The following is a 15,000-nucleotide window of genomic DNA, read 5'->3' on the forward strand; positions in this document are numbered from 1 at the left end:
CACACACTCTCACACTCTCACTCGCTCACACACTCACTCCCACACACACACACTCTCACTCACTCACACACACACACACTCTCACACACACTCTCACACACACTCTCACACACACTCTCACACACACACTCTCACTCACTCACACACACACTCTCACACACACACTCTCACACACACACTCTCACACACACACTCTCACACACTCACACACACACACTCACACACGCTCACACACTCACACACACTCACTCACACACAGCTCTGATGAGCACAGCTTACGTGATCACGTCTCTCTCTCTCTCTCTCTCTTTGTGTGTGTGTGTGTGTGTGTGTGTGTTTCAGCTCTCCTCCGTCACAGGCTTCATCGTCATCATCGTCATCATCATCATCATCTTCATCCTCCTCTTCCTCCAAGTCGAATAAGTTTGTGAATGACGGGAGTTTTCTGCAGCAGTTTCTGCGGATGCAACAGGAGAAGTGCAGCACTGACGAGGGTGAGTTCTCAGTCTCTCGCTTTACACACACACACACACACACACACATCTCTGGCGGCGCTTTACACACACACACACACACATCTCTGCCGGCGCTTTACACACACACACATCTCTGGCGGCGCTTTACACACACACACATCTCTGGCGGCGCTTTACACACACACACATCTCTGGCGGTGCTTTACACACACACACACACACACACACACACACACATCTCTGGCTGCGCTTTACACACACACACATCTCTGGCGGTGCTTTACACACACACACACACACACACACACACACACACACACACACACACACACACACACACACACACATCTCTGGCGGCGCTTTACACACACACACATCTCTGGCGGCGCTTTACACACACACACATCTCTGGCGGTGCTTTACACACACACACACACACACACACACACACATCTCTGGCTGCGCTTTACACACACACACATCTCTGGCGGTGCTTTACACACACACACACACACACACACACACACACACACACACACATCTCTGGCGGCGCTTTACACACACACACATCTCTGGCGGCACTTTACACACACACACACACACATCTCTGGCGGCGCTTTACACACACACACACACACACACACACACATCTCTGGCGGCGCTTTACACACACACACATCTCTGGCGGTGCTTTACACACACACACACACACACACACACACATCTCTGGCGGCGCTTTACACACACACACATCTCTGGCGGCGCTTTACACACACACACACACACACACACACATCTCTGGCGGCGCTTTACACACACACACATCTCTGGCGGTGCTTTACACACACACACACACACACACACACACACATCTCTGCCGGCGCTTTACACACACACACACACACACACACACACACACACACACACACATCTCTGCCGGCGCTTTATACACACACACACACACACACATCTCTGCCAGCGCTTTACACACACACACACACACACACACACATCTCTGCCGGCGCTTTACACACACACACACACACACACACACACACACATATCTCTGCCAGCGCTTTACACACACACACACACACACACACACACACACATCTCTGGCGGCACTTTACACACACACACACACATCTCTGGCGGCACTTTACACACACACACACACACACACACACACATCTCTGGCGGCGCTTTACACACACACACATCTCTGGCGGTGCTTTACACACACACACACACACACACACACACACATCTCTGGCGGCGCTTTACACACACACACATCTCTGGCGGCGCTTTACACACACACACACACACACACACACATCTCTGGCGGCGCTTTACACACACACACATCTCTGGCGGTGCTTTACACACACACACACACACACACACACACACATCTCTGCCGGCGCTTTACACACACACACACACACACACACACACACACACACACACACACACATCTCTGCCGGCGCTTTATACACACACACACACACACACATCTCTGCCAGCGCTTTACACACACACACACACACACACACATCTCTGCCGGCGCTTTACACACACACACACACACACACACACACATATCTCTGCCAGCGCTTTACACACACACACACACACACACACACACACACATCTCTGCCGGCGCTTTACACACACACACACACACACACACACACACATCTCTGCCAGCGCTTTACACACACACACACACACACACACACACACACACATCTCTGCCGGCGCTTTACACACACACACACACACACACACACACACACACACACACACACATCTCTGCCGGCGCTTTATACACACACACACACACACACACACATCTCTGCCGGCGCTTTACACACACACACACACACACACACATCTCTGCCGGCGCTTTACACACACACACACACACATCTCTGCCGGCGCTTTACACACACACTCACACACACACACACACACATATCTCTGCCGGTGCTTTACACACACACACACACACACACACACACACATCTCTGCCGGCGCTTTACACACACACTCACACACACACACATATCTCTGCCGGCGCTTTACACACACACACACACACATATCTCTGCCGGTGCTTTACACACACACACACACACATCTCTGCCGGCGCTTTACACACACACACACACACACATATCTCTGCCGGCGCTTTACACACACACACACACACATATCTCTGCCGGTGCTTTACACACACACACACACACACACATATCTCTGCCGGTGCTTTACACACACACACACACACACACACACACACACACACACACACATATCTCTGCCGGTGCTTTACACACACACACACACACACACACACACACACACACACACACACACACACACACACACACACACACATCTCTGGCGGCGCTTTACACACACACACATCTCTGGCGGTGCTTTACACACACACACACACACACACACATCTCTGGCTGCGCTTTACACACACACACATCTCTGGCGGTGCTTTACACACACACACACACACACACACACACACACACACACACACACACACACACACACACACACATCTCTGGCGGCACTTTACACACACACACACACACATCTCTGGCGGCGCTTTACACACACACACATCTCTGGCGGCACTTTACACACACACACACACACACACACATCTCTGGCGGCGCTTTACACACACACACATCTCTGGCGGTGCTTTACACACACACACACACACACACACACACATCTCTGCCGGCGCTTTATACACACACACACACACACATCTCTGCCAGCGCTTTACACACACACACACACACACATCTCTGCCGGCGCTTTACACACACACACACACACACACACATCTCTGGCCGCGCTTTACACACACACACACACACACACACACATCTCTGCCAGCGCTTTACACACACACACACACACACACACACACACACACACACATCTCTGCCGGCGCTTTACACACACACACACACACACACACACACATCTCTGCCGGCGCTTTATACACACACACACACACACACACACATCTCTGCCGGCGCTTTACACACACACACACACACACACATCTCTGCCGGCGCTTTACACACACACACACATCTCTGCCGGCGCTTTACACACACACTCACACACACACACACACACACACACATATCTCTGCCGGTGCTTTACACACACACACACACACACACACACACATCTCTGCCGGCGCTTTACACACACACTCACACACACACACATATCTCTGCCGGCGCTTTACACACACACACACACATATCTCTGCCGGTGCTTTACACACACACACACACACATCTCTGCCGGCGCTTTACACACACACACACACACACATATCTCTGCCGGCGCTTTACACACACACACACACACAAATATCTCTGCCGGCGCTTTACACACACACACACACACACACACACATATCTCTTCCGGTGCTTTACACACACACACACATATCTCTGCCGGTGCTTTACACACACACACACACACACACATATCTCTGCCGGTGCTTTACACACACACACACACACACACACACACACACACACACACACACACACACACACATATCTCTGCCGGTGCTTTACACACACACACACACACACACACACACACACACATATCTCTGCCGGTGCTTTACACACACACACACACACACACACACACACATATCTCTGCCGGCCCTTTACACACACACACACACACACACATACATCTCTTCCGGTGCTTTACACACACACACACGCATATCTCTGCCGGCGCTTTACACACACACACACACGCATATCTCTGCCGGCGCTTTACACACACACACACACACACACACATATCTCTGCCGTCGCTTTACACACACACACACACACATCTCTGCCGGCGCTTTACACACACACACACACACACATATCTCTTCCGGTGCTTTACACACACACACACGTATCTCTGCCCGCGCTTTACACACACACACACACACACACACACACACACATATCTCTGCCCGCGCTTTACACACACACACACACACACACACACACACACACACACGTATCTCTGCCGGCGCTTTACACACACACACATATCTCTGCCGGTGCTTTACACACACACACACACACATATATCTCTGCCGGTGCTTTACACACACACACACACACATATCTCTGCCGGCGCTTTACACACACACACACACACACATATCTCTGCCGGCGCTTTATACACACACACACACACTCATCTATGCCGGTGCTTTACACACACACACACACACACACATATCTCTGCCGGCGCTTTACACACACACACACACACACATATCTCTGCCGGCGCTTTACACACACACACACTCATCTCTGCCGGCGCTTTACACACACACACTCATCTCTGCCGGCGCTTTACACACACACACACACACACACACACACACACATACATCTCTGCCGGCGCTTTACACACACACATATCTCTGCCGGCGCTTTACACACACACACACACACACACACATACATCTCTGCCGGTGCTTTACACACACACATATCTCTGCCGGCGCTTTACACACACACACACACACACATATCTCTGCCGGCGCTTTACACACACACACACTCATCTCTGCCGGCGCTTTACACACACACACTCATCTCTGCCGGCGCTTTACACACACACACACACACACACACACACACATACATCTCTGCCGGCGCTTTACACACACTCATCTCTGCCGGCGCTTTACACACACACACACACACACACACACACACACATACATCTCTGCCGGTGCTTTACACACACACATATCTCTGCCGGCGCTTCACACACACACATATCTCTGCCGGCGCTTTACACACACACACACATATCTCTGCCGGCGCTTTACACACACACACACACACATCTCTGCCGGCGCTTCACACACACACACACACACACATCTCTGCTGGCGCTTTACACACACACTCATCTCTGCCGGCGCTTTAAACACACACTCATCTCTGCCGGCGCTTTACACACACACACACACACACACACACACACACACACACACACACACACACACACACATCTCTGCCGGCGCTTCACACACACACACACACACACTCATCTCTGCTGGCGCTTTACACACACACTCATCTCTGCCGGCGCTTTAAACACACACTCATCTCTGCCGGCGCTTTACACACACACACACACACACACACACACACACACACACACACACACACACACACACACACACACACACACACACACATCTCTGCCGGCGCTTCACACACACACACACACACACTCATCTCTGCTGGCGCTTTACACACACACTCATCTCTGCCGGCGCTTTAAACACACACTCATCTCTGCCGGCGCTTTACACACACACACACACACACACACACACACACACACACACACACACACACACACACACATCTCTGCCGGCGCTTTACACACACACACACTCATCTCTGCCGGCGCTTTAAACACACACTCATCTCTGCCGGTGCTTTACACACACACACACACACACACACACACACACACACACACATATCTCTGCCGGCGCTTTACACACACACACACATATCTCTGCCGGCGCTTTACACACACACACACACATCTCTGCCGGCGCTTCACACACACACACACACTCATCTCTGCTGGCGCTTTACACACACACTCATCTCTGCCGGCACTTTACACACACACACACACACACATACATCTCTGCCGGTGCTTTACACACACACACACACACTCATCTCTGCCGGCGCTTTACACACACTCATCTCTGCCGGCGCTTTACACACACACACACACACACACACACATACATCTCTGCCGGCGCTTTACACACACACTCATCTCTGCCGGCGCTTTACACACACACACACACACACACACACACACACACACATATATATCTCTGCCGGCGCTTTACACACACACACACACTCATCTCTGCCGGCGCTTTACACACACTCATCTCTGCCGGCGCTTTACACACACACACACACACACACACACACACATACATCTCTGCCGGCGCTTTACACACACACACACACATATCTCTGCCAGCGCTTTACACACACACATATCTCTGCCGGCGCTTTACACACACACACACACACACACACACACACACACACACACACACACACACACACACACACACATACATCTCTGCCGGTGCTTTACACACACACACACACACACACACACACACACACACACATATATATCTCTGCCGGCGCTTTACACACACACACACACTCATCTCTGCCGGCGCTTTACACACACTCATCTCTGCCGGCGCTTTACACACACACACACACACACACACACACACATACATCTCTGCCGGCGCTTTACACACACACACACACATATCTCTGCCAGCGCTTTACACACACACATATCTCTGCCGGCGCTTTACACACACACACACACACACACACACACACACACACACACACACACACACACACACACACACACATCTCTGCCGGCGCTTCACACACACACATATCTCTGCCGGCGCTTTACACACACACACACACATCTCTGCCGGCGCTTCACACACACACACACACTCATCTCTGCTGGCGCTTTACACACACACATATCTCTGCCGGCGCTTTACACACACACACACACACACACACACACATCACTGCCGGCGCTTCACACACACACATATCTCTGCCGGCGCTTTACACACACACACACATATCTCTGCCGGCGCTTTACACACACACACACACATCTCTGCCGGCGCTTCACACACACACACAAACTCATCTCTGCCGGCGCTTCACACACACACATATCTCTGCCGGCGCTTTACACACACACACACATATCTCTGCCGGCGCTTTACACACACACAAACACATCTCTGCCGGCGCTTCACACACACACACACACAAACACATCTCTGCCGGCGCTTTACACACACACTCATCTCTGCCGGCGCTTTACACACACACACACACACACACACACACACACACACACACACACACACACATCTCTGCCGGCGCTTTACACACACACACACATCTCTGCTGGCGCTTTACACACACACACACACACACATATCTCTGCTGGCGCTTTACACACACACACACACACACACACACATCTCTGCCGGCGCTTTACACACACACACACACACACACATCTCTGCCGGCGCTTTACACACACACACACACACACACTCATCTCTGCCGGCGCTTTAAACACACACACACACACTCACCTCTGCCGGCGCTTTACACACACACACACACACACACATCTCTGCCGGCGCTTTACACACACACACACACTCATCTCTGCCGGCGCTTTACACACACACACACACACTCATCTCTGCCGGCGCTTTACACACACACATCTCTGCCGGCGCTTTACACACACACTCATCTCTGCCGGCGCTTTACACACACACACACATATCTCTGCCGGCGCTTTACACACACACACACACACACACACACACACACACACACACACACACTCATCTCTGCCGGCACTTTACACACACACACACACATACACACTCATCTCTGTCGGCGCTTTACACACACACACACACACACACACACACATATCTCTGCCGTTGCTTTACACACACACACATCTCTGCCGGTGCTTTACACACACACACATCTCTGCCGGCGCTTTACACACACACACATCTCTGCCGGCGCTTTACACACACACACATCTCTGGGGCGCTTTACACACACACACACACACACACAAACACACACACACACACACATATATCTCTGCCGGTGCTTTACACACACACACATCTCTGCCGGCGCTTTACACACACACACACACACATCTCTGCCGGCGCTTTACACACACACACATATCTCTGCCGGCGCTTTACACACACACACACACACACACACATATATCTCTGCCGGCGCTTTACACACACACACACACACATATCTCTGCCGGCGCTTTACACACACACACATCTCTGCCGGCGCTTTACACACACACACACACACATCTCTGCCGGTGCTTTACACACACACACATCTCTGCCGGCGCTTTACACACACACACATCTCTGCCGGCGCTTTACACACACACACATCTCTGCCGCGCTTTACACACACACACATCTCTGCCGGCGCTTTACACACACACACATCTCACACACACACACACACACACACATATATCTCTGCCGGTGCTTTACACACACACACATCTCTGCCGGCGCTTTACACACACACACACACACACACACACACACACACATATCTCTGCCGGCGCTTTACACACACACACACACACACACACACACACACACACACATATCTTTGCCGGTGCTTTACACACACACACTCATATCTCTGCCGGCGCTTTACACACACACACATCTCTGCCGGCGCTTTACACACACACACACACACATATCTCTGCCGGCGCTTTACACACACACACACACACACACACACACATATCTCTGCCGGCGCTTTACACACACACACACATATCTCTGCCGGCGCTTTACACACACACATATCTCTGCCGGCGCTTTACACACACACACATCTCTGCCGGCGCTTTACACACACACACATCTCTGCCGGCGCTTTACACAAACACACATATCTCTGCCGGCGCTTTACACACACACACACACACACACACACATATCTCTGCCGGCGCTTTACACACACACACACACACACACACACACATATCTTTGCCGGTGCTTTACACACACACACTCATATCTCTGCCGGCGCTTTACACACACACACATCTCTGCCGGCGCTTTACACACACACATATCTCTGCCGGCGCTTTACACACACACACACACACACACATATCTCTGCCGGCGCTTTACACACACACACACACACATATCTCTGCCGGCGCTTTACACACACACATATCTCTGCCGGCGCTTTACACACACACAAAAAATTGCAGTTTTGCTAAATATTTATATTTCGAATTGCCTGAAAAACCACATCATGCAAGCGTAAAAATGTTTTAAATTTTTTTTAATTGATGGATTAGGTTCTTGTAATGTTGCCTGTGTCATGTCATGTCCTGTAGGACCCCTCAGCCCCGCCCCCTGCGCTCAGAGCCAATCACAGGCTCAGAAGAAGAGCATTCTCATCGGGAAGCGTCCGGGTCTGGGCGTCAGCAGCATGATCAACCAGTTCAAGAACTACTCCCAGTCCAAGAAGACCTCGATCCCGGTGACCCGACCCAGTGTGTTCAGCTCCCCCGATGATGAAGACGAGGAGGAGGACGATGAGAGCTTCCTGGAGGTCAAAGGTAACGCACTCGACCTGTGAACTCTCATCTAAAGGCTGCTGAACTAGCATTCTCCCTCTGTTAACACTCATTAAACACGATAGATTAACTAAAGGTCAGTCACTTAATTACATACACACACTCACACTCACTTACTCACTCACACTGATTGAGCAAGTCAGTGAGCGAGTGAGTCAGCCAGTGAGCGAGTGAGTCAGCCAGTGAGCGAGTGAGTCAGCCAGTGAGCGAGTGAGTCAGCCAGTGAGCGAGTGAGTCAGCCAGTGAGCGAGTGAGTCAGCCAGTGTGCGAGTGAGTCAGCCAGTGTGCGAGTGAGTCAGCCAGTGTGCGAGTGAGTCAGCCAGTGAGCGAGTGAGTCAGCCAGTGAGCGAGTGAGTCAGCCAGTGAGCGAGTGAGTCAGCCAGTGAGCGAGTGAGTCAGCCAGTGTGCGAGTGAGTCAGCCAGTGTGCGAGTGAGTCAGCCAGTGAGCGAGTGAGTCAGCCAGTGAGCGAGTGAGTCAGCCAGTGAGCGAGTGAGTCAGCCAGTGAGCGAGTGAGTCAGCCAGTGTGCGAGTGAGTCAGCCAGTGAGCGAGTGAGTCAGCCAGTGTGCGAGTGAGTCAGCCAGTGTGCGAGTGAGTCAGCCAGTGTGCGAGTGAGTCAGCCAGTGAGCGAGTGAGTCAGCCAGTGAGCGAGTGAGTCAGCCAGTGAGCGAGTGAGTCAGCCAGTGAGCGAGTGAGTCAGCCAGTGTGCGAGTGAGTCAGCCAGTGTGCGAGTGAGTCAGCCAGTGAGCGAGTGAGTCAGCCAGTGAGCGAGTGAGTCAGCCAGTGTGCGAGTGAGTCAGCCAGTGAGCGAGTGAGTCAGCCAGTGAGCGAGTGAGTCAGCCAGTGAGCGAGTGAGTCAGCCAGTGTGCGAGTGAGTCAGCCAGTGAGCGAGTGAGTCAGCCAGTGAGCGAGTGAGTCAGCCAGTGAGCGAGTGAGTCAGCCAGTGAGCGAGTGAGTCAGCCAGTGAGCGAGTGAGTCAGCCAGTGAGCGAGTGAGTCAGCCAGTGAGCGAGTGAGTCAGCCAGTGAGCGAGTGAGTCAGCCAGTGAGCGAGTGAGTCAGCCAGTGAGCGAGTGAGTCAGCCAGTGAGCGAGTCAGCCAGTGAGCCAGTGAGCGAGTCAGCCAGTGAGCCAGTGAGCGAGTCAGCCAGTGAGCCAGTGAGCGAGTCAGCCAGTGAGCCAGTGAGCGAGTCAGCCAGTGAGCCAGTGAGCGAGTCAGCCAGTGAGCGAGTCAGCCAGTGAGCGAGTCAGCCAGTGAGCGAGTCAGCCAGTGAGCGAGTCAGCCAGTGAGCGAGTCAGCCAGTGAGCGAGTCAGCCAGTGAGCCAGTGAGCGAGTCAGCCAGTGAGCCAGTGAGCGAGTCAGCCAGTGAGCCAGTGAGCGAGTCAGCCAGTGAGCCAGTGAGCGAGTCAGCCAGTGAGCCAGTGAGCGAGTCAGCCAGTGAGCCAGTGAGCGAGTCAGCCAGTGAGCGAGTCAGCCAGTGAGCGAGTCAGCCAGTGAGCGAGTCAGCCAGTGAGCGAGTCAGCCAGTGAGCCAGTGAGCGAGTCAGCCAGTGAGCGAGTCAGCCAGTGAGCGAGTCAGCCAGTGAGCGAGTCAGCCAGTGAGCGAGTCAGCCAGTGCGCGAGTCATGCTAGTGAGCCAGTGAGCGAGTGAGCCAGTGAGCGAGTCAGCCAGTGAGCCAGTGAGCGAGTCAGCCAGTGAGCCAGTGAGCGAGTCAGCCAGTGAGCCAGTGAGCGAGTCAGCCAGTGAGCCAGTGAGCGAGTCAGCCAGTGAGCGAGTCAGCCAGTGAGCCAGTGAGCGAGTCAGCCAGTGAGCCAGTGAGCGAGTCAGCCAGTGAGCGAGTCAGCCAGTGAGCCAGTGAGCGAGTCAGCCAGTGAGCGAGTCAGCCAGTGAGCCAGTGAGCGAGTCAGCCAGTGAGCCAGTGAGCGAGTCAGCCAGTGAGCCAGTGAGCGAGTCAGCCAGTGAGCCAGTGAGCGAGTGAGCGAGTCAGCCAGTGAGCGAGTCAGCGAGTCAGCCAGTGAGCGAGTCAGCGAGTGAGCGAGTCAGCCAGTGAGCGAGTCAGCCAGTGAGCGAGTCAGCCAGTGAGCGAGTCAGCCAGTGAGCGAGTCAGCCAGTGAGCGAGTCAGCCAGTGAGCGAGTCAGCCAGTGAGCGAGTCAGCCAGTGAGCGAGTCAGCCAGTGAGCGAGTCAGTCAGTGAGCCAGTGAGCCAGTGAGCCAGTTAGCGAGTGAGCCAGTGAGCGAGTCAGTCCGTGAGCCAGTGAGCGAGTCAGTGAGCCAGTGAGCGTTTCAGTCAGTGAGCCAGTGATTGAGTCAGTCAGTGAGTGAGTGAGTGATCGAGTCAGTCAGTGAGCCAGTGAGCGAGTCAGTCAGTGAGCGAGTGAGCCAGAGTGAGCCAGTGAGCGAGTCAGTCAGTGATCCAGTGAGCGAGTCAGTCAGTGAGCGAGTGAGCCAGAGTGAGCCAGTGAGCGAGTCAGTCAGTGATCCAGTGAGCGAGTCAGTCAGTGATCCAGTGAGCGAGTCAGTCAGTGATCCAGTGAGCGAGTCAGTCAGTGATCCAGTGAGCGAGTCAGTCAGTGATCCAGTGAGCGAGTCAGTCAGTGATCCAGTGAGCGAGTCAGTCAGTGAGCCAGTGAGCGTGTCAGTCAGTGAGTGAGTGGGTGAGTGAGTGAGCCAGTGAGTCAGTGAGCCAGTGAGCGTTTCAGTCAGTGAGCCAGTGAGCGTTTCAGTCAGTGAGCCAGTGATCGAGTCAGTCAGTGAGTGAGTGAGTCAGTGAGCCAGTGAGCGAGTCAGTCAGTGAGCAAGTGAGCCAGTGAGCCAGTGAGCGAGTCAGTCAGTGATCCAGTGAGCGAGTCAGTCAGTGAGTGAGTGAGTCAGTGAGCAAGTGAGCCAGTGAGCGAGTGAGCCAGTGAGCGAGTCAGTCAGTGATCCAGTGAGCGTGTCAGTCAGTCAGTGAGTGAGTGAGCCAGTGAGTCGGTGAGCCAGTGAGCGTTTCAGTCAGTGAGCGAGTCAGTCAGTGAGTGAGTGAGCCAGTGAGCGTGTCAGTCAGTCAGTGAGTCGTTGAGCCAGTGAGCGTTTCAGTCAGTGAGCGAGTCAGTCAGTGAGTGAGTGAGTCAGTGAGCAAGTGAACCAGTGAGCCAGTGAGCAAGTGAACCAGTGAGCCAGTGAGCGAGTCAGTCAGTGAGTCAGTGAGCAAGTGAGCCAGTGAGCAAGTGAACGAGTGAGCCAGTGAGCGTGTCAGTCAGTGAGTCAGTGAGCAAGTGAGTCAGTGAGCGAGTGTTCAGTGTGTGTGTGTGTTCAGTGTGTGTGTGTTCAGTGTGTGTGTTCAGTGTGTGTTTCACCGGCATTCTCATGGCCTGTGTACAGTGCCCCCCCCAGAGGACCCTGAGCTGAGGCTGGTGCTGGAGAAGATGGCCGTGTTCGTGGCTGAAGGAGGACCAACACTGGAGAAGAAGGCCATGGAGGATTACAGAGACAATCCCTTATTCTCGTGAGTCTCACACACACACACAACCTCAGTGTTAGCTCGCTTCAACCTGCGACCTTCTGAGTCCCAGTCGAGTCTCTATTCCTCCATACTTATAGTGAAATATAAAAATGGTCGATACTCTTCTCAGTCCCGAGGCCTTCTACGTGCCGGACACAAAGTGTCTAAATGTAAAATAAAAAATAGCCTGTTAAAACATCTGATCTAACCTTTTATATTCATATCTAGCTGGGAAAAATATGTACTTTTTCTGGGAACGACAGTAGTAAAGATTCTGTGGCGTCTCTGGGGCCAGGGCCCGCATCTTTAATGACTGTTCTGAGTGTTTAGCTCGTGTTTCTTTAACGAAGTACAGCGCCTGCCTCGATGGAAATGTAAAACTGTTCCAGAATCAGTATTATCCGCTGGGAAGGAGATCTAGAGCCCGGGAACTCCGGGTGTAAAGCTCATCATCCTCTGTTGTGCAGGTTCTTGTTTGAGAAGAACAGTAAGGACTATCTGTACTACAGGAGGAAAGTGGCTGAAATCAGAAGAGACTCGACCGCTCAGGCTGATGGTGAGCAGAAACCACGTCTGAACACACACACACACACACACACACACACACTCGACTCAGAGACAGAGAGAGAACTCACAAACATTCACACATCTCGCATAGACACTGCACAGCAGAACTGATGCTAGTTTCGCTATGAATGTGTGCACTAGTTGCGCTTTTGAGTTTGAATGAATTACATGTGGTTTAAAGTTCTTACATACTTAAGAATTTAAAGGGGACATATCATGAAAATCTGACTCTTTAGCTGCTATAATTCGGTGCTTCTACTAACCCAGAAAACGTGAAAAGTGAAACTCAGTAACTTTGTTTTGAGTATTTCTCTCAGATCATGTCTAAAAATAAGCCGATCAGATTTCTGACGTATGAAGAGGATTTTATTATAATATTACCGGCCCTTAATCTGCACGTTTATAATATTACCGGCCCTTAATCTGCACGTTTATAATATTACCGGCCCTTAATCTGCACGTTTATAATATTACCGGCCCTTAATCTGCACGTTTATAATATAATCGGCTCTTAATCTGCACGTTTATAATATTACCGGCCCTTAATCTGCACGTTTATAATATTACCGGCCCTTAATCTGCACGTTTATAATATTACCGGCCCTTAATCTGCACGTTTATAATATTACCGGCTCTTAATCTGCACGTTTATAATATTACCGGCTCTTAATCTGCACGTTTATAATATTACCGGCCCTTAATCTGCACGTTTATAATATTATCGGCTCTTAATCTGCACGTTTATAATATCACCGGCCCTTAATCTGCACGTTTATAATATTACCGGCCCTTAATCTGCACGTTTATAATATTATCGGCTCTTAATCTGCACGTTTATAATATCACCGGCCCTTAATCTGCACGTTTATAATATTATCGGCTCTTAATCTGCACGTTTATAATATCACCGGCCCTTAATCTGCACGTTTATAATATTATCGGCTCTTAATCTGCACGTTTATAATATCACCGGCCCTTAATCTGCACGTTTATAATATTATCGGCTCTTAATCTGCACGTTTATAATATCACCGGCCCTTAATCTGCACGTTTATAATATTACCGGCCCTTAATCTGCACGTTTATAATATTATCGGCCCT

General features: G+C 51.8%; 1 protein-coding gene across 1 annotated transcript in view; it reads left to right on the forward strand.

Annotated features, from left to right (window-relative positions):
• Positions 1-15,000, forward strand: part of sugp1 (SURP and G patch domain containing 1) — a 31,612-nt gene that overhangs the window by 1,179 nt on the left and 15,433 nt on the right. The window contains exons 3-6 of the mRNA XM_077230495.1: positions 343-494; positions 9,612-9,836; positions 13,212-13,335; positions 13,800-13,888. Of these exons, the coding sequence (XP_077086610.1) occupies positions 343-494; positions 9,612-9,836; positions 13,212-13,335; positions 13,800-13,888 (590 nt within the window). The remainder of the gene's footprint in view (positions 1-342; positions 495-9,611; positions 9,837-13,211; positions 13,336-13,799; positions 13,889-15,000) is intronic.

This window comes from Siphateles boraxobius, unplaced genomic scaffold, assembly GCF_051911475.1.
Source record: "Siphateles boraxobius isolate OS27281-9 unplaced genomic scaffold, OSU_SipBor_1 146, whole genome shotgun sequence".
Classification (NCBI taxonomy): Eukaryota; Metazoa; Chordata; class Actinopteri; order Cypriniformes; family Leuciscidae; genus Siphateles; species Siphateles boraxobius.